General features: G+C 35.0%; 5 protein-coding genes across 8 annotated transcripts; 1 reads left to right on the top strand and 4 right to left on the bottom strand.

Moving 5' to 3' along the window:
• Positions 1 to 822: 822 nt before the first annotated feature.
• LOC17880072 (GLABROUS1 enhancer-binding protein-like 3) lies at positions 823 to 2,055 on the bottom strand. 2 transcript variants are annotated; one of them, XM_023779678.1, is made up of 3 exons: positions 1,791 to 2,055; positions 1,413 to 1,702; positions 823 to 1,311 (listed from the first exon to the last, which is right to left on the bottom strand). In XM_023779678.1, exons 1-2 carry the CDS (start codon positions 2,049 to 2,051, stop codon positions 1,526 to 1,528), a joined length of 438 nt encoding a protein of 145 aa, XP_023635446.1. In that variant the 5' UTR covers positions 2,052 to 2,055; the 3' UTR covers positions 823 to 1,311; positions 1,413 to 1,525. The 2 variants fall into 2 exon arrangements, with proteins under 2 accessions (XP_023635446.1, XP_023635445.1); XM_023779677.1 differs by having other exon boundaries at positions 1,282 to 1,326.
• A 368-nt stretch (positions 2,056 to 2,423) lies between these two features.
• On the bottom strand, positions 2,424 to 6,185 carry LOC17879912 (acyltransferase-like protein At3g26840, chloroplastic). 2 transcript variants are annotated; one of them, XM_023779851.1, is made up of 13 exons: positions 5,744 to 6,185; positions 5,586 to 5,637; positions 5,440 to 5,495; positions 5,183 to 5,341; positions 4,869 to 4,973; positions 4,626 to 4,732; positions 4,360 to 4,481; positions 4,113 to 4,221; positions 3,856 to 3,986; positions 3,350 to 3,719; positions 3,175 to 3,288; positions 2,983 to 3,068; positions 2,424 to 2,904 (listed from the first exon to the last, which is right to left on the bottom strand). In XM_023779851.1, the coding sequence occupies exons 1-13, from the start codon at positions 6,078 to 6,080 to the stop codon at positions 2,604 to 2,606; spliced, it is 2,049 nt and encodes a 682-aa protein (XP_023635619.1). In that variant the 5' UTR covers positions 6,081 to 6,185; the 3' UTR covers positions 2,424 to 2,603. The 2 variants fall into 2 exon arrangements, with proteins under 2 accessions (XP_023635619.1, XP_023635620.1); XM_023779852.1 differs by having other exon boundaries at positions 4,638 to 4,732.
• Positions 6,186 to 11,845: 5,660 nt separating this feature from the next.
• On the top strand, positions 11,846 to 16,217 carry LOC17877937 (myosin heavy chain, fast skeletal muscle). The gene is made up of 9 exons (XM_006283010.2): positions 11,846 to 12,235; positions 12,566 to 12,769; positions 12,859 to 12,981; positions 13,139 to 13,179; positions 13,282 to 13,387; positions 13,493 to 15,499; positions 15,574 to 15,705; positions 15,788 to 15,864; positions 15,932 to 16,217. The coding sequence occupies exons 1-9, from the start codon at positions 12,155 to 12,157 to the stop codon at positions 16,116 to 16,118; spliced, it is 2,958 nt and encodes a 985-aa protein (XP_006283072.1). The 5' UTR covers positions 11,846 to 12,154; the 3' UTR covers positions 16,119 to 16,217.
• Positions 16,218 to 16,384: 167 nt separating this feature from the next.
• LOC17878037 (DNA repair endonuclease UVH1) lies at positions 16,385 to 20,675 on the bottom strand. The gene is made up of 10 exons (XM_006282478.2): positions 20,122 to 20,675; positions 19,724 to 20,035; positions 19,348 to 19,571; positions 19,164 to 19,249; positions 18,822 to 18,971; positions 17,940 to 18,677; positions 17,595 to 17,705; positions 17,257 to 17,517; positions 16,918 to 17,141; positions 16,385 to 16,830 (listed from the first exon to the last, which is right to left on the bottom strand). The coding sequence occupies exons 1-10, from the start codon at positions 20,673 to 20,675 to the stop codon at positions 16,620 to 16,622; spliced, it is 2,871 nt and encodes a 956-aa protein (XP_006282540.1). The 3' UTR covers positions 16,385 to 16,619.
• A 2,112-nt stretch (positions 20,676 to 22,787) lies between these two features.
• Positions 22,788 to 25,143, bottom strand: LOC17878692 (pentatricopeptide repeat-containing protein At5g41170, mitochondrial). Of its 2 annotated transcripts, none has more exons than XM_023779695.1 (2): positions 23,399 to 25,143; positions 22,788 to 23,314 (listed from the first exon to the last, which is right to left on the bottom strand). In XM_023779695.1, exon 1 carries the CDS (start codon positions 24,987 to 24,989, stop codon positions 23,403 to 23,405), a length of 1,587 nt encoding a protein of 528 aa, XP_023635463.1. In that variant the 5' UTR covers positions 24,990 to 25,143; the 3' UTR covers positions 22,788 to 23,314; positions 23,399 to 23,402. The 2 variants fall into 2 exon arrangements, with proteins under 2 accessions (XP_023635463.1, XP_023635464.1); XM_023779696.1 differs by having other exon boundaries at positions 22,788 to 24,830; positions 24,944 to 25,143.
• Between the last annotated feature and the right edge of the window lie 955 nt (positions 25,144 to 26,098).

The raw sequence follows: 26,098 nt of genomic DNA, 5'->3' as shown, positions 1-26,098 counted from the left end.
GGCGTGGTCATTACAAACTCTGAATGTTACTGGCCAAACAACTTGCATATTTCATCAGCCTGCAGAAATGTGTCTTTAGTTATAAAGTCTCAAGAATTAACAAAAAAGCCAAATATTGGAAATACAATCATCACGTTGGCCTTTGAACAATGTACAGTTTATATAGCTAAGGCTAGCTATACAAATTTTTTTTAACTAGATCAATAGTCTTGATATCATCCATGACACACATATTTGATAAGTGAGTCATTTTACCTTTGTGATTCTTCATACTCTTTGAGCTCAAATAGGTAGATAGAGTGTAATCATAAACATCATCAAGCCAGTTCCCACTAGGATAAAAATAAGTACACTTGAGGCTATTTACCAGATCTACGCCATCCTCAGCAATGATATAAAATTCATCAATCTTAAAGTTTTTCTATTGGTTACAAACTAAGAGAAGTTGTCTTATAAACCAATTGACTTTACAAGATTAATTATAACAAATGCAGAAGATATTGTGAATCTAAAAATTGAAAGCTATGCGACTGTACATTATTTATAACAAATGCAGAAGATGTTATGAAAATTTTCTTGCAACAGGAGAAAGAGCACTTACCAAAAAGATGAACTGTCCATTATTCTCAATATTAAGGAATTTACAACTCAGCGATGCGCAATGGAGTCTTTCGGTGTCTTTCTTGTCCAAGAACCATTGATCACGTCCACTGTAATAACCATAGCTAAAACAATCCTTTACAAACAAAGATCGCTGAAATTCTAGTTATAATTAATAATGAAGCAGAGAAGTTCACAAGTTTGTTAACCTTAGACATATCATAGAGTGCACAAGCCAACCAAGAAAAAAAAACACACACCCCATTACACTGAAGAAAAGGAAGCCATAAAAATAGTAAATGTTCAAAAGATGGCTTAAACACACAACAAAAAACATTGATAGGAACAACCGAAACAGTCTAAAACATTCCAAAAACACAACTTTAATCCTTCTTGAGACTAAGCAGAGAATCCCAAGTTTAGAAGCATTGCAAAGAAATCTCGTTTCTTGATATCCAATTCCATGTCCGCAGCGAACAATGCCTTCCATCCGTCAGCCAACTCTTTCCTTCGATCAGCTCCAACATTTTTCAACTTACGAAACAGAACCTTCCGTAGATCTTCACTTAAACTCCGATATGATGCAGCAGCCTCAAGTGCGTTCTTTATAACACACAAATCATCCGCACCATCTTCTTCCTCAACATTATCTATCTTCGTATTCTCATTTCCCACCACACGCTCATTCTCAGCACAAGGCACATCCTCCTCCTTCAGCACAAGACACTATTAATGATCACTACATATAAGTAATGATAAAGTTCACACAATGTTTAGAGATGGAAATTGTGTATGAAACAAAACACACTCACCTTTATCTTGTCCTTGTTCTTCTCCTCATAAACCCATTCAGTTTCTTTTTCAACCCATATGAGCTTTGACAATCTGAACAGTTCTTTGTCTTCGGTGTTAGTAAAAGAGAGTCTTAATCCATCATTATCTTGGCTTCATTATCTTTAAACCTCTTCTTCAACTTCTTAACCTTACCCATTATCTGTGCCTTAGAGAAATCTGATCTCATGGACTCTCTTATGTAACCGTAAAAAGCATCCCAGTCCTGATTGTAGCAAGTTTCGGTTTCACTTTGATACTCCAAAATCCCCTGTTCCACACAACAAAAGGTATACACTTTATAACAACAAGGTAAAAAACAAAAGAAGACAGTAAACAGAGAAGTTATAGTTACGAACCGAGAGAATAAAGATCTCATCTTTTTTAGACCAAATCATCTTCGAAGAAGCAGAGGAGGAAGGTGGGAACAATGTGGCCGTCGTCTTCGGTAGCTTTCTCCTCCTGAGCATGGCCTCCCTACCGGAGATGTCCTCATCAAGTTCATGCTCCCTCGTGTGAGGAGACAAAAGCATTGGTCGGTTGCTGTTGTGTCTGATTTCAAAGCAACGCTGCGAGTTCGAAGAGTCTCTGGAATCACTTCCCTGATTAAATCGCTTCATTGTTTTAAAAAAAAAAAATCAAAAGACCAAATTTAGGAAAGTTTTAAAAACCCTAGTTTTTCTCCAAACTGAGAGAGGGAGTAGTAATAAGAAGAGCAAGCGTCGTTGGACTCCAGTGGACTCGACAATGCATTATAATAACGTTGGAATTTCAAGAGTCCACCAGTACTGTAGAATGACTCAAACACCCTTGTCTCACATTTAGGTTTCAAAATGTACCGAGGATAAATCTGGAAAGTTGCCAAGAGTTTTTAGTTCATGTCTTGATTGGTTAATGACACTAAAGATGCGTTCAGTTTTAATAAACCTCAAAGAGACAAAGATTATACAGTTTTCTTGTAATTCAATATCGATAAAAAGGACACAAACACATTTAACGTAAACGTTTTTAATGTGTTGTTGTAAGAATCCAAACTTGTCATGAGTTTTAACTTTTAACATACCACCCCAAACTTACTCAATCTCTACATTAGTAGCCATATGCTTTTTTGACATATTCAAATTGCACAAAGTTAATTAAGTCACAAATCCAGTAACTAAAATTTATTGATTTCAAAGATCAAAGGTTGGGATTTGAGAAGAGAAACCGTGTGCGAGGTGATAGAGCGACCTCGGCAAAATGTTTCTGTAAGGATCACTTTCTCTTTTGATCTTCAAATAGGTCATACATCTTTCCACCTCAGACTTGACCTGCAAGTAAACCTCATGAGCTCTCTCTTTATCCTTTAGCTCTTTCTCTCGACCTTTTGTCTCTATTGGTTTCCCAAAGTATATGTAAAACCGTCCCGGAATCTTGGGAATTACTCCAGGCATATGCAAATCTTGGTTTCCTACTTCTCCTTCTTCACCGTTCCTAAACATATACGTATTGTTATATAACAGTTTCATGTGATGGTTATCTCTGACAGAGAGAGAGTCGAAAACTAAATACCTCAAGTAAGTATAGTCTTCTGTTATCTCTTTTATAAGATTCTTCAGGAAAGGGATCTTCATTTGATCATTGTAATCAAAAACCACCTGAGAAATCATCCCATTTCTCAAAAACCAGTTGAAAGGAAAAAGGAGTTTTAAAAACTGCAACTACTGAAGCTAAAACGAAGAATAAGAAAGAGAATTTGCTTACTTCAAAGAGATCATCTTCTCCAACTACCCCAAAAGGAATGATTTTTGCTCCAAATTTAGACGCAGTTCTTACAAACTCTGAATTTTCTGGCCAAAATAACTTGTATACTTCACCCTGCAGAAAATGAATCTTTCAATGAAAAATGAAGGCCAAACATAAGATATACAATCATTACCTTTCTGTGCAAGGCTTCACGAACACCTCCAGGATACAAAACCACATGAGCTTTTGAACGTAGTAGTTTATATAAATTGATATTTGAGACAGGAACTGCGCCTATCATCCTAACTGAGTCGAACATCTGCATATCAGGAAGTTTTGAGCCAGTTTTTCTGGTAAACATCACTGGATGTGCCAGTCCTCGCAACGGAATGTTCCTTTCTTTCAAGAAATGAATTGCTGCTGGACGCAGTTCGGTTCCAAGCAACATATGATTGCCAACATACAGAATTGGTCCCTCTGAAGGTATTCCCGCAAGTGATCTTACTATTGTACCGTTGTCTAGAGTTGAAAGAAATACTGGGGACATAACAGCAGTTAGCAATCTGGACCAGAGAAATAATTACTTCAGTAGTTGCTTACAGTAGCAAAAGCAAATATTATATTCTAGCTAAGGAGTACTATACAAACTATTTTCACTACATCTAAGTCAAGAAAGCGTCTGACACAGCCATCATTTACCTTTGTGATTCTTCATACTCTTTAAGCTCGAATGGAGTGGGCGGAATGTAATCAGAAACGTAATCGAGCGATTTTCCACGCCGATAATAATAACTACACTTGATGATAGTCAACAGATCTAACCCATCCTCCTGATATGACATAAACATTAATCAATCTAAAAGTTTGCTGAGCCAAATTTTATGCAACAAGTTTTCTACTGGTTATAAACGGATACAAAGAAAAAATCTCTTACATCAGGACAAAGAGCATCTTACCAAAAATAGGAGTTGTCCGTTATTCTCATACTTACGGATTTCACATTTCGGCAATGTACAATGGAGTCTTTCAATGTCTTCCTTGTTCAGTAACCATTGATCACGTCCACTGCAATAGCCATACCCTTATTAAAGCTACAACTCAGCTGCCAGCTAAGACACTTTTATATGAATAAAAAGATCTCTGAACTTCTACTTATAGTCTTATACTTAATAATGAAGCAGAGAAGTTTAATGGTGTATGAACCTCAGAAGTATCAGTGTCTGGGCTTTGACTGAGTACATGTGAGAATTAGCAGATGCTGAAGCAGACTTAAGCAGTTGAAGCTTCCATAGAAGTGTGTCCTTGGGAAAAATCTTAAGCAGAGTCTGCAAATAATTGTTTTTTCGTGAGTTTATCACATGATAACAAAACGAAAAATAAACAAGATCACGTTACTAATCAAACACCACGATCTGCAAAGACGAAAGAATCGTGCATCACTTATTTGTTATCCTAAAATAAAGTGTTACAGTTAAGTTAACTGAAGTTGCAAAGAAGTTTCTTAATAGCCCTCCACCCATCTGTGCGGCATCAGTTTCATTCAGCATTGTCTCGAACATTGCCGCAAATGGATAACCTATAAAATCAAACACAATAAACCACAATTTTGAACCAAAAGCTGATACTAAAACCCATATTTGAGACAGTTTAGATCTATTCTCTGCATCTAATTTTTCTTTGATTGGAAGATATACAAGGAGTTTAAATTTCACCTTGTTCAAACCTAAAATACTCTTCAAGCAAACTGGGAACTCTGTCAGGAAAGATTTCCAGTAGACTCGATACAGATTGCAACGTGATGTTACTGAAACGTGTGACTGCGTCAAACAATATATATTATGAGCACAAGAAAAGACGCATACAGTTCATGAGATGTACAGAATCCAACAAAAGAGAAGCTCTTTCAATATGATGAGCGTTACGCATTACATATTTTTGAGCTAGCAACACTGTTGTATTTGTGTTCACATAAAATTGGCCTAAAAAAATCTAGAGAAAGACAGTAAGAAAAAAAATTCTCTTTTACCTGGATTAGCCAGAATCAAGACAAGATCGATATCAGGGTTACTGGCTGCAACATCCAGAGCAAGAGAAGCTCCAATAGATTCTCCAACTATATAAATAGGTCTATTTGGTAAACGGAAGAACTCTGACCTAACTGTCCTCTCAATAAGCTTCACAATGTCTGAAGACGACAGAACACAACAGAAATAGTTTCATCCGCATAAGATTTTGGTTATAAACTCTTAACGAGACAACAGAAAATGCTGAAAATGCAACCACCTCGAGCAGGAGTACGATCACTGACTGGAAAATGAAGACACCATATATCAAATACCCTATGATCAAAACAGAAGATAATGAAATCAGAAACAAGACTTCACCTTTTTAATACTTAGATTAATTGACTGAGTTCAAACTATACTTACTCTCCAAGCATCCTATGCTGACGAATAAGCCCTAATCCAGTACCATCGATCCCTGCAATTTCGATTTCTAAGTTTCGTTAACTTGAAAAGACTTCATTTTTGCCAAATATATAGAGTCCTATTTCCCCAATCAAACAATCGAAATCGAAAGAACAGACCAGGTAAGTAGAGAAGCAGAGGAGACTCTGGAGCACGTGCGCCACATTCTAACGGAGAGAACCACCGAGGCGGACCACCATCTCCGCCGTCTGAATTGACGAACCCTCTAACTTCCACCCAAAAATCGTTCAAACTCTTCCTCTCCTCGGGCCGTGCCGCCTCCGTGTACGAATACGGATTCACCGTCGCCGTCACCCTCCCACCGTTCCGGAGACGTCTATGGAATCGGAGTTTCGGGTTCGTAACCCGGTCATAGGTCAGCCGTCGGGTTGAATTCCGGTAGAAAAAATCAGTGGGAAAGAATCCATCGGCGATACAGAGTGAGGGAGCCGCCATGGATGGATAGAAGAACGGTTTCGTGTTTCAACTTCTTCATCGTCTTCAAGAGGTAGAGATAGAACGAACACAAGAAGCTCGTGTACACGAGAAAACAGCGATGAGTGCTCCGCCATTTCTAATTCTGTTTGAAATTTATTTGTTTGAGACTCCAATTTGCCAAAACCGAGTTAGATGGTTCAATTGGAATTTGGCTCGGTTTTAAAAGAAAACAAGCCTAAAATTCAATTCAGATGGTTCGGTTTAGTACAAAGTTCAAACCGTGTATATGTTGGTATAGTACTTTTTCTCCCACAAATTACATTTTTCAATAAATTTAGTGACTTCTTTTTAATTATATTTTTGAAAAGTGGTATTTTGAAATTCTCCCCAAATTCATTTAGATAAATTGCATTTAGTAATAATGATTTTAATGAAACAAAATCAATTTTTTTTCATTTGAAAAATGAGAAATTAGTTGAATGTTTTCTTCAAAATGTTAGTTCAGAACGAGAAACAGTTTTTGTCAATCTTGATGGATCATAATAGTTTTAAAACATATATGATTTCAAGATAATAATAATAGTGCAAAAGGATATAGTTGATGTGAACCTAAATTTTTTTTCAAAATGAGGACGTGTTAAAGGAGGTAGTTCATGTTAATTAGAAAAAATAAAAATAAACATACTCCATTTAAGAAATTTGTGAACAAAAGAAAATGATATGGAACGTTCGATTTGCATATTAACCAATGATGACTTTATCCTATCGAAAATGCTCTCGCACAAAACTATCAAAGATTACAATGCATTAAATTAATTAAACGTGAATGACCAACAACTTTTGCACTACCTTTGTGCATGTTTTACCTTAAAAACTAAAAAGTATGTCAAAAACCTAGATCATATAAGTTAAATTTATGGTAAATTATAAAATCAAAACAAAAACAAAATATCTACTATGTAAACTCATATTTCAACAATAGGAATAAAATAAATAATACTACCCAAAACCAGTGTGTCCGTGACACATCTTTATTTCAGTTGTACTGGAATCTGGAATTATAGGAACAGTTAAACTGGAATCTTTCTAAGAATGAAGCATTGTACTACCATGACTAACATGTGATTTTCTTTTATAATACTAAAATAATTTGGACACTCTTACACGTATTTTATTGTATTTTAATATAATGTTTCACAAATTGTATTAAAAAGTTATATGCTGTTATGTTAGATGGTAGTTTCAAAATTATCATGACAATTGACAACAAAATAAAATTTTAATAGGTTTTAAAATTGAAATGACTTTTTTTCCTTTACATAAATATTGACTCAAAGAAAAAACTACATTTACATGATATAACCAATATGATGATCCTTTTTAGGCCGCAACAATACAAAATATGAAATTTAAGGACCTATTGTTCAACATGCAAATTTTGCATTTATAAAGAACACTTGTACTAGAATTGATGCAATTACCTAAGACGGACCAATACATAATCCATTTACCTATTTTTAATATTACTACTCTTAATGTCGTCTGAGATGCGTCAAATATCGATACTACACATCTTATAAATTTTACCATAAATTTTGGCACATAATAAAGTAGAGTTTAGGAATTGAAAGTGATTAATGGGATGGCTTAACAATATAATAGTATATTTGGGTTGGGCCTAGTATCATTTGGGTCCATTTTAGAAATTAATATGATTTAATCGGGGCATAGTATCGGATAATGGTTTAATATTCTTAGCCTATTTTAAAAGGCCCATTAGTTAGAGCTCACGAAGTCTACATAAAAAAAGAACTGGAACGATTCGATTGAACCTTGCGGCAGAACCGACCGGTTATAGAAGAAAACCGAAGAGGTGTAGTTGGATCAGAAAATGGGGTAAAAGGTGCTTCACGTGGGCACATTGGGTTGTCGCTCATGTGAGCACTACTTGATTTGCTTCTAATCATTACACTTATTTATACTTTTCCCCTAATAATAGTTTTTATTATTTTCTCACTACACATCATTAGATTTCTTGGTAAAAAGAAACATTTGACAAAAAAAAAAAAAAAAGAATACACATTTAGATCCTTCATTATAAAAACAAAATAAAAACACTACTAAATCTAAATGATATGATCTAAACCGGAAAAAAGATTGTTGAAGAAGACAAAATTAATTAACTTTTTACTTTTACTTTTGTTTTAGTTTATGATATATTACAGAAAACCATAAACTAAAGAGACATTATAGTATTGTATACAAAGAGTAGATGAGGAGTGAAATTTATATGACGTAATTAAGAGTAATACATTTGTTGTGTACCAAGTTCTTTATTTATAAATTCGGTCTTCGACCAAGAAAAAAAAAGTTCTTTATTTGTATGTTTATTCATTTTATAATCACATGAGGATTAAAGCTTTAAAAAACAAAGGAAAAATGTCACTTTTATTTTCACATGCTAAAAGATTTAATTAAAGGAGTGAACAGAAGTTATATTTAGATGAATTTATACTTATCTTTTTCACAAGATATCAACCAATATATATGATTGCCTTCCTATATTTCCTTTTTTTCCCACTATACATGTTTTCTTTTTCTATTTATCCATTTTATCTTTCTATATATGTAGCATTTGATATTTCAAAACCATATTTAAAATTTTATATGATAACTTTAAAATTTTTACTTATTCATAAGGCATATTACTCGAAACGAAAGCAAAATGACAGATAAACACAATAATTATATCATTTTATATATGTTAAATTGTTTGATATACCAAACAATAGACTCTAATTAATGATCAAATAAAGACTACTATAATCTAATATTGGTGGTTTAATGCCAATGACTTCTTAGCCACTCTATTGGCTTCTTGTGGAAAAGAGATTCGAAATCGTGTTTTATATATCTGTGGACTACTGAGTCCAAACATTCTGATTGGTGGCACTAGAATTTTGAGATAACCTATTTAGACTGGATTAAGATATGTATAATATAATTATGGCTCTAGCTGGTGTGATCAATGCAATCAATATAAATATGATTGATTCGATTATTAGGTTAGAGTAGTGCAATCAAGATTGCTAAATGATATAGCTAGTATATATAACTATAACTAATCTAATTTTCTACTAAACTTTTAAGCTGCTAAAGACTAATCTTTGTTGTTCTTGGATTTGTTTTTTATTTTTATTCCCTTAACGTTGAATTGAAATTTATAACATATTTTATTTTTTAATAAGAAAATACGATAATAAGGTATGCTTGAAAATAAACAAAAAAGGTATGCTTGAAAATAAGAAACTAAAATGAGCACTCAATAAACAAACTAAGGCCATCCTCAATTGTACTTGGAGTGGTGTAACTTAAGTTAATTGTTTCTTGCTTTATCAATAACATGCACTTAATTGGGTTCATAAGACAAATAACGAATACCAAACATTTCAACCTTCCCCTACCACAGATACTTGTGTCTGTGTTACTTTTTGATACATTAAAATGCTTATACATAAGATACCAAAACCCACCCCCAAAAAAATGTTAAGATGAGTGTTTCACAAATTTGGTATACTGTGTTTGATTGTTTGGATTAATGCTCATAGAATCTTAAAACAAAATTGAACATTTATGGTAACAGTTGGTGTGTCATGTCAATGAAGCTTTCTATATAAAGTTGGTAGCTGTCAGATTAAAGCATATATACATATACATATGGATAGCTATAGTGAAATCTATATCGAAGCAGTTAGGTATCTGACGTTAGGGCAGCTTACGTGACTTCATTTATGATCTATCTCTTTGTTAAACTCTCTGATCTATTATGACTTCAAATTATAAGTATAAATACTACTCCAGTTATCACTTAATGTGTTCAAATAAGTGTACTTACACTCGAACTAATAGATAGGAGTTTAGTCTCCGGATGATCCAATACAACGATCAACAAAGTGATCTGATAAGAGAATAAGTTAATTAAAAACAACAATGATGCTACAAAAAAAAAACCAAACATGTTGATTTATTTATTTTTAGCTCTAGATGATATATTTATACATGAATAAATACAAGAAAATTTATTAGATAAAAAAAGATAGTACATTTTTTTTTGTCACATATTAGCTACATACATTTAAGCATTCACTCAAATTAAAACCAAACCAATTTTTTAGAAAAGTTATAAAATACGGACGAGCGATAGACTATAGTTTATGAACTGTTTTTGTATAGTAATTAGTGGGAATCCTTTACTTATCATAAGTCCACCTAAATTAGGTGACATATTCTCCTTTGTTTTATTTATTTATTTATTTATATAAATTAAATCAATTTCATTTGTTTTTTGTTTTCTTTAAAGAAACTACCAATTCATTTGTTATATACTAGTATCAAATAATAAATAAGAATTTGGGAATTAGCAGACAAAATTGACCTTAAATTTAACTTTTTTTTCTTACAAATTAAAATTCTCGATCTCCGATATGAATTTCTTCTAATAACCAGCAGGTCCACCACAGACACAGAGGACACCTTTGGTAGTATCTCATCCAAAGGCCTTTCACTGAATTATTATTATTTTTGTTTGTTATATTAAATTGATTTTGTAGAATAAGCTACCAAGAAATATACAGCTAACTTATATACCCCACAAGTATTTGGAATGTACAACGAAAAGACAAAGTAATAACTATAGAGTTTTGATGTCACACAGCTTAATAACATATTCGCATGTTCCATGTCCACTCCAACCTATGATGGCATTTATATAAAATCTATCAAATAAATTGTTTTTTTTTCGAAAAGAGAAAAAAAAAAACAGACTGTCAATAATTAAATTTGTGGTTTAAACATAATTTTATGAGGTAATTTTAATTAGTGATGATGATTAAATCCAGATGGTGTTTAGTAAAAATAACGTAATTACATTGAAACCAACGTTAAAGTTGACTATTTCCTTGTAAGAAATAAAAAAAATGACCGTTGCCTATTTTATCGTACCGTCATCGAGACCAACGACCATGCATACATTTAAGAAACTGACTATATTACCCCTACAAGCACGAGTTACGAGAGAGATGATATATCACAGAAGCTGGAGGGTAAACTCGTCATTACATTCTTGATTGGTCACTGTTCCCTCCACCCAAAACATGCATCCTTTTCAATATTAAAAAACTCACAACTTATTAAAATAAATAAATAAAGCTTATTTTTCCACTATAAAATAAAATAAAAATTTGTGGTGCGTACTTTATAATTTTAAGCCGAATTATACAAAAAGATATTGTTTCCAAATCTGTCGGTACAATTTTTTAATACATACAGTATCTTTTTTAATTTTCCTCTATATCTAAAATATGTTGAAATTACAAATTTATACAGTTTTATGACGAATTTAAAACAATGGCTGAAATCATAACACAACTAAATGGTCACTTAATCGAGAAAAGGATTCAAAATTTAATACATTGTACAAAATAAATACTTCGTTTTGACTTTTGGAGTTTATACATTAAAAACCTAAAACCTATTCTATTGCTAGAAAAATAGATTCGGGGTACCAACTAGAGCAGCCTATGATTCAATAAATCCCAAAATTAATTAATGTAATTTGATAACCTAATTTAGTTTGTTTTCCCTGAATTGTTAAACTAATTTAGTGATGTTAATTGTTAAACTAATTACATTATATTCTTCGGTTTGGTGATACAACAAAACTACTAATTACTGAATAACAAAATAAAAATAAAAATAAAAGTATCGTCGTCTCTCATGAGAATTGAGATCTACTTTTCATTTTTTTTTGTCCCATTTATATAAAAAATCAACTGGTGGGAGCTAACGCTCGCGTCTTCTTCCTCTTGACGTAATCGGGAATTGAACTCGTTTCTCTATTCACTGAGTCGACTCGTATTTGGCAGTTACGGTGTCTTTCAGTCTTTGTGGTGTGGTGTAATGATCAACGCTCTACATTGGACTGAAGAAGATGAAGGGAGTAATGGCTGGTTTTTAGCGACAATGGCCGGAGCTCCGGTGATGGTTACTGTTTAAGTAAAGCGGCGATCGAATACTTAGACGGTGGAGGAGAGATGTTTAAGTCAGCGAGATGGCGGAATGAGAAGAGCAACAAAATCAAAATCGTTTTCAAGTTGCAGTTTCATGCTACTCAGGTAAATTTTCACTCTTCTCCTCCTCCGATATATATGTTTTTTTCCAGTGAATTTTGGTTTCGTTTTCTCTCTTTCTCGTACTCGAGAGAGCAGATTTTCTCGGGAAAATGTTGCTAAGATTTTCGAATTTTCCAGAAATTTGGGGAAATTTTTTTATAGTCAAATCTGACATCTGATATGACCAGTGTAAACAGTGAATTACAAAATAAGAAAACTGTGAGAATTCAAATTTTGAAATTTAGATCTTGGATATGTGAGAGTGAGATCATCATGTTCTTGTTCATCATTGTGTGATTTTGATTTTTTTTTATTTTTTTTTTGGTTAATCAGGTGACACAGTTGAAGGCAGAGGGATTAACGATCTCTATAGTTCCCGGAGATGTTGGGAAATCGACTGGGAAGGCAGAGAAGGCTACGGTACTCGACGGACATTGTCGGTGGGAATCTCCGGTGTTCGAGGCGGTTAAGTTTCTTCAGGATGTGAAGACTGGGAAGGTTAATCAGAGAATCTATTACTTTATTGTATCTACTACGGTGAGGAAACAATTAAACTTAATTCTGAGTTTTTGAAAGTGATCTCTGAGATTACTTTCTTGAAGATGTTGCTAGTTTTGTTTTTGCAGGGATCTACAAAATCTGGTGTTTTGGGAGAGACTTCGATTGATTTTGCTGATTACGTTGAAGCAGTTAAGACTTGCAATGTTTCTCTTCCTCTCCAGAATTCAAATTCGAAAGCAATGTTGCACGTTAGCTCTCTTTCTCTGTCTCTCTTTCTTTGCATTAATGTTTGTCATGAGATGTTACAGTGTTTGCATCCAAAGAAAAGCTCACATGATTCTTACTTCTTTGTCTTTTTGAACTTTGATACTGAGCTTTGAAATGGTTTTTGTTTTTCATTATCAGGTATCAATACAAAGGCAGCAAGAAAATGCAGATCCGCAAAGGTATATATAGGAAACTGGACTCTGCTATTATGAGTTTTCTTTTAGTCAATTCCTTTTTAGGTTCTTATTGGGAGTCTCTGTTTTGTTTGTGGGTTTTTGCAGAGTGGTGAAAGAAATCGATAGCTTGGTGAAAAGGTCACGGAGTCAAGATTTGAAATCTCATTTAAGTATTGATGCAGATGAAAGCCATAAAAGTGATTCACAAGAGGTACCTAACTCATGTTCTATTATCGCTTATCCATATTCTTGATTTCTAAAGTCGTTGGTGTATATTTAGAAGTTTTAATATTCTATTTGTCTTCTGCTCTCCTAGGAAGGTTCATTTGGTAAAGCTTCCCGGATTGCTGAATTGAGGCGTCGAGCATCGATTGAATCTGATACTACGTTGTCAAGCTTTGACAGTGGGTCTGAATTGGATACACTGGGAGAGATTGGAAGCAGAGGTGATCACATTCAGAAAAACCAGTCTAATATGCATCACCTTTCGGTTACAAATATATACGAAGAGCCTCATATATCAGAATCCGAGTGGTCTGGAAGTTCTGATCAGGGAATCAGTACTGATGGCTCCATGAATAGTTCAAATGATACAATCCCGAGAGAGATCACAAGGACTTCCTCAAACGAAGATGTAGATAAGCTTAAAACCGAACTTGTTGCTCTGGCAAGGCGAGCAGATCTTTCGGAACTAGAGCTACAAAGCCTGCGGAAACAGATTGTTAAAGAGACCAAAAGGAGTCAGGATCTCCTGAGGGAAGTAACTAGCCTGAAGCAGGAGAGGGATTTTCTGAAGGCTGATAATGAGAGTATTAAAGCATCTGATAAGCGAAAGGAAGAGGCAAAAATTAGGAACCAGTTGCAGCTTGAAGGAAGGGATCCACATGTTCTTTTAGAAGAAACCCGAGAAGAACTGGATTATGAGAAGGATCTGAACTCCAATCTACAGTTACAGCTTCAGAAGACAAAGGAATCAAACACCGAGTTGCTGCTTGCTGTGCAAGATCTAGAAGCAATGGTGGGGAAAAGAAGTAAGAAAACAGCTGATCTTCCTAGACCAAGAACCTGCGAGAGGAATACCGAAGAACCGAGGAGAAGGTCCTGCACAAGTGAGACAGATGACGACGAGGATCAGAAGGCACTAGACGAGCTTGTGAAGGGGCACATGGATGCAAAAGAATCACACGTCCTGGAGCGAAGGATCACTGACCTATACAATGAGATAGAGATCTATAAACGAGACAGAGAGGATCTTGAGATACAGGTGGAGCAGCTTTCTCTGGATTATGAGATACTTAAGCAGGAAAATCACGATATCTCATACAAGCTAGAGCAAAGCCAAGTGCAAGAACAGTTGAAGATGCAATATGAATGTTCATCTTCTCTTGTAAACGTGAATGAGCTTGAAAATCATGTGGAGAGCCTAGAAGCCAAGCTCAAGAAGCAGTACGAAGAGTTCTCTGAGTCCCTGTGCCGCATCAAAGAACTTGAAACGCAGATCGAGGGAATGGAAGAAGAATTAGAAAAACAAGCTCAGATCTTTGAGGGAGATATTGAAGCTGTCACACGTGCTAAAGTGGAGCAAGAGCAAAGAGCTATCGAAGCCGAAGAAGTCCTGAGGAAGACGAGGTGCAAAAATGCTACTGTAGCCGGCAAAATACAGGACGAGTTCAAGAGAATCTCTGAACAGATGTCTCTTACGTTAGCAGCAAATGAGAAGGTGACTATGAAAGCGATGACCGAAACTCGCGAACTGCGCATGCAGAAGCGTAAGCTAGAAGAACTTCTCATGAATGCTAACGATGAACTCCAAGCAAATAACGCTGAGTGTGAAGCAAAGCTCAACGAGCTCTCAGGAAAGACAGATCTTAAAACGAAGGAGTTGGAGAGAATGTTAGTGGATCTAGAGAATAAAAAGAGGCAAAAAGAAGATGCTAATGCAGATTTGACACAGGAGATCACAAGGCTAAAGGATGAGATTGAGATCTTGAGACTTGAAGTGGAAGAGACAAGAAAATCAAGTATGGTAACCGAGGCATCTTTGTCAGAGGAGTTGCAGCGAACCAAAGACGAAAAAGAAGCAGTCATTACCATTTTAAAATCACAACTAGAGGCCACAATAGCGCAATGTGATAATCTAAAGCATTCTGTATCCAACAATGAATCAGAGATTGAGAATCACAGAAGGCAAGTTGTACAAGTGAGAAGCGAGCTGAGGAGTAAAGAAGAAGAAATGAAAAATCTAAAGAACAGAGACGCAGCAGCTGACAACATAACAAATACAGAACAAAGAAGCAACGAAGATAGATTAAAACAGCTTGAGGTAATGCATCTAACACTAGATCATTCACTATTTGGCTAATTGTTTGATATTGATGCCAATTTTTGGTTATCCAGGAACAAATAAAACTAAAGGAAAACGCTTTGGAAGTCTCTTCAAAGATGTTCATCGACAAGGAAAAGGAATTGAAGAACAAGATCGAAGAGTTGCAGACTAAACTCAACGAACGAAGTCAAAATAGCCAAGAGGTAAAAGAATTAACCTTTTACAATTTAGATATACTTTCCTACAACCTCAAACATCATAACACTTCTCTGGTTTTATGAACAGACTGGTGAAACTTTGCAAGGTCCACAAGCGATTGCTATGCAAAACAATGAAGTATTGCCATTGCCATTGAACAAGAGGTATGTTCATGAATCAATATAAACAAACAAAACACCGATGATTTCTGATCGATTCTTGCTTTTACAGTGACAATCTTCAAGATTTGGTAAATGAAGTAGCGTTGCTAAGAGAACAAAATGGATTGATGGAGATGGAATTGAAGGAGATGCAAGAGAGATATTCAGAGATAAGTCTAAAATTTGCAGAAGTTGAAGGTGAGAGACAACAACTTGTTATGACTGTACGTTATCTCAAAAATGCCAAGAAGAAGTAAAACCGAAGAACCAAATGGTGTGCACTGTACAAATTTCTCTTATTTTTCATTATAAATATTTTTTTGTTTTTTTTGTTTTTCACATATATATAGTTTCTCCTTTAATATATATAATTCTTCTGAGAGAAAAGTGAGTTTTGAGTTTTGACTACTTTTTTTGGTGTATTTATCTACTGTTTGTAATAGATATCATGAATATATAATTATTTATGTTAGTTTGCATATCTAAATCTTGACCAAAAATAAAAGTTTTATCTAGAATTCACTATTTCAATATTTTAAATTGTTACTTTCTACCACTCCAACTACCATAGAGTGTTACACAATCGTTACGATTTAAATAGATTCAAAGTATGCTAACTAGTGTAATTGTTACAACAGATTAATCAACCTTATCAAGCTTCTAATCTACAACAAATGTAACAGATGAACATGAAAGAACAACTAAACAGCTTTGTAATCGAGCATCTAAATTAAATAGTGTTACCTCCCTCTCTTTCTTTAAAGCAAGGTAGGATACTTAGCGTCAAAAAACTCTCTGAGGCTTTTAGCAACTTTGTGACCACCCATGAGTTCTGCTAATGTCTCCACAGGCATAGACGCGAGCTCAGCCAAACTCTTACATTTCTCCATAATCGATCTGTAATTCGCGTCTGAAACTCCAGGAAGCCTTCTCAGAAACTCTACCGCTGATGTGTTATAGTTTTCAGCTCTGTTTCACATCATGAGGCAAATTTCAATATCACCAATGTAAAATAAACAAAACTGACTTTGCAGTTTAAGAAAGAGAGCTTTTTACCTGATGTCATTTTCTATGATACCTTCTTCTGAAGGCACACCAACTCTTATTGCTCGGCTCTCATCTGGCTCGTCTTGGTTGGATTTTAAGGTAGTGAAGATTTCTGCGGTTGCATGTAGACTTCGAGACCATAATATCCTTAGCCGAGGAAAATGCAGAACTAGTAACGATAGTTTTGATATGATGTTATATGGAGCCACGTCATCTGATATATCACTCGCAGACTGCAAGAAAAAAAATAACAAGATCAAAACTCAATAAAAAACAGAATTTACACATAAGACAGATAAGAGAAAAAGAAAGTGTTTTGACTGTGAAGCTTGGACTGTGAGAGGTTACCTGAAAGGAGAAGCTTTTGTCTTGAGAGAACTCAATGAGAAGAACCGGTATTCTGTAATAACGGGACATCATTTCGACTTGGTGGAATAAACGACCTGATGTGAAGCTCTGGAAAAGATCTTGAATGCTCTTTCTCTCCACGCAGATTGAAGGAGATAGGATATAGTCACCCACCTCTAGTGTAACTGGTATTATCTTCATGCCTTTTTGGTGAAGAACATTTGGTAGGCTGCTCATGAATTCCCTCATGTCAACTATTACCTGATAAAAAACCCATTGACTTTTCACATAAAAGGCTTTCCGGATAGTGGAGATCAAATCAGTACTGAGATATGAACCTGTGTCTCTTTCTCCAATTCCTTTCTTCCGCCTGCTTTTCTGGTTAATGAGTTTTGAGTACTTGACGCTGGAAACTCTGTAGATGAATTCGACCCCAAGCAGATCCCATCCTAATTCCAAGTTTATAGCACAGGATGGATGAGATGAAACCAGGAACGAAAAAATGGAATCCGAGGAAAACAAGAGGATGGTCTGATTCAATTTAATATAAACTTGTTTTAGCAGCGCAAGTGCGCTACCAGGCGCTGCTACCATTAATTGAGTTGTTCTAACTTACTTTCATACGGGAAAAAAACTCACACAGATTTCGTTTCAATTGAAATGTTGGGGTTTGAGTTTCAAACCTGATCAACGGGAATCATCATCGAAGACTTTTGCCTGATCAATGATTCAAAGGCTCCATTTTCCCGACGTATGCTTGCTTCAAACTTCTGCACTTCTGTGGACTCATCATAGAAAAGAAAATAAATTTTCAGCTTTCTTAGAGGGTTCTCTGCTTTGTAGACCTCAAGTTCTCTGACAAAACCCATGTCAGGATGGTAGACAATGATCACAGAGGGTTTCAAGATATCTAGTATAGGTTGATCGCTTTCTAAAGCATAAAAATGCACAGGCGGTATCTTTTTAGCATCACTGGGGTGAGCAGCATTGGCTTCTTGGGGGACTGATGTGCTAGCCTCACTAGCTTTTTCTTCATTCTCTAGGCCTGTTAAGATTTCAGGTTTACTATTCACCGTTTTCTTATTGCAACTTCTTATGGATCTTCTGAGACTTGTTGAATCCTTTTTAGCTTTTCCTTTGGTACATGGAGCCTTATCAACATGAGGCTCTGGGTTGTTATTTCCAGAAGCCATATCTGTTGTCTTTCTTAGCTTGCGAATAGAAGAAGCAGCAGCCATAAGAGCCTCATGCTCTTGTCTGCCAACACTGCTACCTTCCGAGTTCTGTATTGTAGTTACCGGAACAACTCCATCAAGAATCCCAAAACCCTTGGGAGTCTTTTGTTTCTTCTTTTGTGGTGTCTGCATACTGCGGAGCTCAATTTTGCTCAGCAGGTACATTTCCCATTCTTCCCGCATTACCTGCAAAAGTGTAGGTAACATGAGAAGATTTGTGTGGCAGACAAATTATGAAATTGGATGTTAGCTTCTAAAATTATGGTTAGTAGTGACAGGGTTCGTTTCAGTTGTAAATGAATGATGTAAAATCTCTTTATCTAACTGGACCTTCTGTGGATTGTTTGTGATACAATCTTCAAGCTGCATGCAGGACCGTTCATCTTTGCAAGCGACAAGAACGATTCCATTGTTATCACTGTTGTCTTCCTCAGAATAAGCCTGCTTTTGTCTTTCTTCTTGTGTCTCTTCTAAAATCTCCTGTATTAATCACAGACACACCATTAAGATTAATGCGATTTCGTACAGCTATTCCATGAAAACATGTTTGTCAGTCATAGAGATGTCAAACTCAAAAAGAACCGATATGGTCACAAGCTAAATTAACTTCCATCACTAAATCAACAGTAACAGAAAAACAGCATTGAAACTGAAACTCACTCAGTCACTCACACGTAAGACTTTCCATTTTGGTGCCTCTTCCAGAACTTCTTCAATAAAAACGCCACTAGCCATATTTGTTGCCGCTTCCCCACCCACTAATTCATATCCAATTGTCAGGAATTTTTAAAAAATACTTATAACACACAAGTCACTGGATACAAGATACAACCACTGAAGATCAAGAATTTGTTACCTGCTTCTACAGAGTCATTTTCTCCCTTGGACTTTCTCTTCTTACCACTTTTATTCGTAACATGTTCTTTTGACTTCACATCACTAGCCTTCACGAGACGATACACTCGTTTCTTTGCAAAATCAAATATTTTATAGCTGGACTCTGCAAATAACCAAACAGACCGATAGCTCTCTGATACCCTTAGTGTATCCAAGAACTTGAGAAAACTCACAGCATCATACCTATACAAAAATCCATAAACGTAACAGCAAACTGCTGTTAGAAACTGCCAAGAAACCCAACTTGAAGCTACAATTGGAAAAAAGGAGAATTTCTCACTGTTCCCAAACGAAAAAGACTTTGCATAAGTAGGGAAGACATAGAGCTATATTACCTAACAAGATAGTCAAGCAGCTTCCTTAAAGTCTTCAAATCAGAAACAAGCTGTTTAGTTCTTTTCCCCAGAGTATGCCAAATTGGGTCAAGCTGCCTCCTCACAATCTCATCAAAGGACTTAAACAACCCACTCTCTACAGTCAAATCATCCACATCAACCTTGTTAGTCTTCTTCATCTCCTTGAGGCAAGCGTCCATAACTTCAATGATTGCTTTTTGTATTCCTACCATATAGTTCGACATAGAAACTCTAATATCCACAACCTCAGGCGGTTCTCTCTCCAATTCCTGAGACACATCCAACTGAAACCTGATCCACAAATTCACAACTATGGCTTAATGATCCAAAAACCAACATCGTATTCTCAACCAATTTGAAGTTCAAAATTACAAAACCTTGGCCATAGATGGAGTCTTCGGAGGCAGAGAGCACGCATGGTGCGTTCAGTCTTGGCGAAACCGGAGACCATAGCCTGCGGTTTATCAGAAAAGGCGCGTACATAAGCGGAGCCATTTAGGGATTTAACAATTCGCACAATGAACGCTTCAGTGGAAGTTTCCGAAAGCGAATGAGCATTGAGAATGAAGATTCCAGCAAGCGAAGAAACAGGAATCCTCTGAGTCAACAGATCGACGATGAGAATCCGCGGCGTGATGAAGAAAGGGCTGCCGGAGGAGTAAAGCGAGTAACGCTGATTCGCCGGAAGGTCAGCGGTAATCTCCGTCGGAGTAGGAGAGTCAAGAGATGAGATATAATGGATAATTCTGGATTTGAGGGATTGAGCGGCGGGGGAGAGGAGGAGAAGTAGAGTTCCTTGGGAAGGAGAGTGAAGGATGAGGAGAGAAGCGATTAATTTAGCGAGGGAGAGACCAGAAGAGAGGATCACTAGTCCGCCATTAGACTCCTCGAGAAGGTCCGATATAATCTGTTGGTGAAATTTCAGCGCCATTGCGAAGAACACGACGCAAAATCGGAGAAACAGAAGGGGACGACGATATATAATTTATTTTGGTCGCAAAACGTTTCAAAATTCAAAACGGTGTCGTTTTAAAAGTCAATTGCAAATAATTTTAGTTTACTACCAACAATTATTGATTTATCATTAATCGAGACAGAAACTAATTTTTAAAGCTTAAATGTCCCTTATTTTTCACAAAACCATGTCAAATAGTTGGCTAAATAAAATTGATTTTCCTACGATTTGTGGTAAATTGATTTTTTTTTTCTGTCTCGACCTCTCCATTAGCTATATAAAATGCTTGAATTTTTGATATTTGAATATATTAGCATGAGTATTTTTCTCAGCTCATTTTAGTTTTATGTTAATTACATTACAAATTTCATAATGTTGGTGTGTTGACGAGTTTTAGATGTTGCAGAGATACTTACTTGGAGATTAAAGAGAGAGTTTGAAGACCATCAAAGTAGTAGTTTGAAGTTTATGTTCATGTGTAGGTTGGATTGTAAAACTCAATAAACAAATGGAGAGGTAAACTTATGTATGGTCAATAAAATAAAGTAGCGATATAAACGCATTGTGTACTAAAGTAAAAATTAAAACTATTTAAGCTTTTAATATTATAGACTGCAAAAACGTGTTGTGGTTGAAAAATATACAAAAATGTAATCCATAACAATGCATAAACTTTGAACTTAAGTTTTCTGTAAGTAGCTATGAAGTTTGGTATATAAAAAGAGGGGCAAATCACTAAGTTTAAATTCACAACATGCTAAGAAAACAAAACATAGAATCACATTATATATATATATATATATATATATATATATAAAGAAAAAAAAAAATTAGAACACAACATAAAAAAAAAAGACAATTGTAAGGAAAAAACAATTAAAAAAGAAGCAAAACAAATGACTAAATAAAGGAAATTAAAAATTAAAAATTCAAATTTAAAACATTAGAAGCAAAGTAAGAATGAGTGTAATCGTATTTTCATCGAAAAAATAATATTGACCTCGTAAAAAATAAGATCAGAAATTGATTGATCCTAGAAATGATTTTTTTGTTTTGTTTTACTTTTACTCAATCTAAGATTATAAAGATCTTTACCATATGATTATTGTCGAGGTTGGTCAAATATAGGAATGATCATGTGGCTGATTCCATAATTTTACAATGTTTCATTGATTTTGACCGTAGGGAAAGCTAGCAGATGGGGTGGATGTTGCCATCAAAAGGCATAGAAAATACATACTAACAAATGGTATTTGCTTGGATTATATCCACACTTTTTTCACTTGTTGCCATCAACAACAGTTGGAACATATATAGTAAGCCCATCATGTGATATGATTATTTCAAATGCTGAACAATTATACGTTTATGTTTATGTATGAAAATAGTGTCGTATTAATTCATGAAAAAAGTATTTTGCAATAATAATTTCAGCAGTTTTATGTCACCGGAATATAATAGACTCATTGGCAAAGATATCATATATATATTTATAGCTTTGAAATGGTGCTATTGGAAATCGTATTTCTTTCTTTAAATCTACATACCCCTTGCGAATTTTGTTAATTAATTAAAATTGGAATCATCATGTGGTCTATGATCTCTTGTTCTACATAAACTAGAAACCAAATACATTTTTGTTCTTATATTTCTTTTTCCCTATCAAAAATTAAGACCACATCTTGAGACCGCATGAACTGATATTAAAGATTTTTTTTGAATTTCTATGTTTTGCTTGTTATTGTCTTTTCCAATTTATTCTAGAATATATGTTATTAATTTTGTATTTAATATATTAATTAACTACATAATTAATAACAGTATTTATAATTTACAGTATGAAATAATAATTAAAAAAAAACTTTATTTGGGTATAAACTATAAATGTATTAAATTTAAACGAATGATTTGCAAATAGAAAAGCTTTCAAATTAAAATAGAAAGATGAATTGAAAGTCTTGAAATATAGACACAAAAATGGAGTCTAAGGAAAGCAATACTTTCCTTCATTATTACCCAAGTAAGAGCATACCATTTGAACTTATTTGACTTGTATAGATTTGTTGACTTAAATACATGAGAACATCATGCAGCAATGATCATCCTTGTTGGCTTGTTGCATCATTTAAAAGGGAACAAAAGAATGACACATGTCTTATTTGTGTGTGTGAAGTGGCATGCCTTTAGCATCATCCACCGGTTACAGAAATCAGACTGGTTCTGCTTGCTACCTTTGATGATATAACTCATTCTATCACTATCTTTAAGGACCCTCTACTGTTCAATGATTTTTAAATTTTGTCACTTACAAATTGTAGTCTACCAATTCACTAAGAAGTCCCATTTGCCTTCTGCACATTCTTTACGAAGTTTCTTTTTTATCAATACAGTGTCTGAAGTAGACACAAGTCATCCTTCACTTCCACAAACGAATTAACCTCACAGCTTCATCAAATCCTCCTCGCTTCACAAAGACCATGTCAAACAGTTGGGCGATTTTATGGCAGCCCATGAGGCATCGCAATGGAACCACAAAAGCTGCATCCAAATCCTTTTTTCCTAGAGCAACCCAGAGTGAAAGATACAAATGTGAAATAATCAGGAGTCAGCCTCACCTGCATCAATTTACACAGGTTTTGTAAGATACACGAGGTTGTATGTGACATCATAAACTGCTCAACACTATGATATGGTGTCACCTAATTACAGAACCCCATCTTCTTTCATTTTCTTGAACAACACATGAGCTTCAAGCTTCAACCCTTCCCTAAACAATCCCGATATCATTGTAGTGTACGTTACAACATTAGGCTTCACTCCTTTGGAAGGGAGGCTCCAAAATAAATTAACAGCATCTTTCACTTTACCAGCCTTGCACATCCCTTGAATAATGATTGTATATGTAATAATACCAATATCCATCTCTCTCTTTTTCATATCCTCTAATATCATCAACGCTTTCTCTAGCTTCCCGTTATAACATAGACCATGTAACAAAACGTTGTAAGTCCTAATATTGGGAGGCACACCATCTCTTTCTCTCTTTTGCATATCCTCAAATATCATCAACGCTTTCTTTAGCTTCCCATTATAACATAGACAATGTAACAAAACATTGTAGGTCCTAATATTGGGAGGCACGCCACGAGAAACCATATGACTAAAAATCTCTTGGGCGACAAAAGGTTTGCCCACTTGACCAAAACCTTGGATAAGAGTAGTGTAAGTGACTGTGTTCCCAGCCAATCCTTTTTGGGACATCTCGTAAAAGATTTTCATAGCATCCTCTACTTTCTTACACTTGCAAAACCCATTTATGAGAGAAGTATAAGCTACTACGTCTGGAAAACAACCCTTGGTTTCCATCCAATAAAACATTTGTTTGGCCTCATCTATGCGACCATCCATGCAGAGCCCATTGATCAACGAAGTGTAAGTAATAATATTAGGAACAATAGACATTTGAATCATCTCATTGTACAATTCTTTAGCATCCAAAAGCTTTCCTTCTTTCACAAACGCATCGATCAATGCATTGAAAGTGATTACATCAGGGTTGATTTTCCTCTCCATCATACCCCTCAGCAACGGAGCAGCATCTCTCCATCTACCAGAATGACAAAGACCGTTTACAAGAGAAGTGTAAGCAACAACATCCGGTCTAATCCCATTGTTTTCCATTTGGTTGAAAAGGTTCCACGCGTTATCCACATGTCCGTTTTTGCAAAGACTATCAATGATTGTTGTATACATTGCAACATCAGGTTTAATCCCGTTCTCAACCATCTGATTCACCATAGACATGGCCTCCTCAATTCTATTCCCGAGACAGAACCCATTAACAAGAGAGGTATACGTGACAACGTCAGGCTCAAAACCAAGTTTCATCATCTTCCCAAGAAATGAAGAAGCATGAAAAGGCTGAGAAGAATGGCAGAAACAATTCATCAAAAGATTGCAAGTATAGAGATCATGTGAAACTCCCATCACCCGCAGATGATCGCAGAGACTGATCACAGCATCAAACTTCTTCATTTTCGCAATAGCAGTTAATAATCTAGTGAAATCGATGATAGAAGGAAGAGGACGAGACTCAACCATGTGAGCGAACAGATCGAGAGCTTCATTAAACTGAAGAGAGTGAAGACCATTTCTCAAAATCTCTCGGTAAGTACAAAAAGCTCGTCGAACCCAGAAACTAAGACCTAAAAGGCGGCTAAAGGAGAGAGCTTTCCCAGAATTACCTTTCGCAAGACGATGTCGGTGAAGATGAAGAAACCTCATCGCCATTAATGCAAATCCCAGAAGGAAACGATTGGGTTCGTTCCAAATCGAAATCTACATCCACAGAGTGGATTGAGAGAGATCGAGAAGGTTCCTAATTTTCGAAGTTACGGATTTGTGAATTTGAGAAATGAACCAAAGAAGCGGCGAAGGAAGAAGAAGGCTGTTATTTTGACTTTTTTTGGGGTAAGATCGTTGACTTCACGTTATTATGATTTGATTGATAAGATCCGAGCCAAAAGGATCACTCAAATGGGTAAAAAGCCCAATTGTTTTTTTTATGTTAAAGCATGAAAGCAAATGTTTTCAGAGCCAAAGGCCCATATTAGAAGCCCAAAATACAAAAAGCATTAAAAGTACGAAACCCAATTAAAAAGGAACTAGAAGTTGGAACAGAAAAGTTGTAACTGAACCAGAATATCGGTTGGGGAAGTGGGAAAAACAAAAACAAAAAGCCCAATTATTTGTAAGAAAATATTTATTTGGATATCCACTATCCAAAAATCTATAATTTTGAATTCTACGTTAAGGTAATTACATTAGTTTCTTTTCTTTTCCATATATGTATTTAAATGAAATTTCCCAATTTTACCAAAAAAAATTATGTTCATTCTTTATTTTTCTATATAAATGATGTTATCAACCGCAACGAATGAATATAACTAACCGTATATACAACACTTGGAAATATCGTAATAATTATTTTTTGGTAGCAATTCCAAACTCCAAGTAAAAATATTAAACATTTGGTTATTGACTAAATTAAATGGTTTCCACAATTACAACATACATCTAAAACAGTAAAGACTTAAAAGTAACTAATACTCCTTATGTTTCATAAATTCACACAAGTTAAAAAAGCTTTAAATTATACATATTTGCCCTTATTTAATGAATGATTCATAATTTAATTTCATTGAAATGAGCTTTAGGTTTATGGTAAATTTGGAAATGTAGTGTAAAAATTACATTGGAATTGTATAATGACATTCTTTGTGAAACAAAATATTTTCTCTAGAATAACACTCTTTGTGAAACAGAGGGAGTACTAACTATTTTGTGACAAATAGGTAATAATTAGTCGGGTAATTTGTCTTAGTATTATTGTTGTATCA

Source organism: Capsella rubella, unplaced genomic scaffold, assembly GCF_000375325.1.
Source record: "Capsella rubella cultivar Monte Gargano unplaced genomic scaffold, Caprub1_0 scaffold_7, whole genome shotgun sequence".
In the NCBI taxonomy this organism is placed as follows: Eukaryota; Viridiplantae; Streptophyta; class Magnoliopsida; order Brassicales; family Brassicaceae; genus Capsella; species Capsella rubella.
This window is presented reverse-complemented; position numbering and strand designations above follow the sequence as displayed.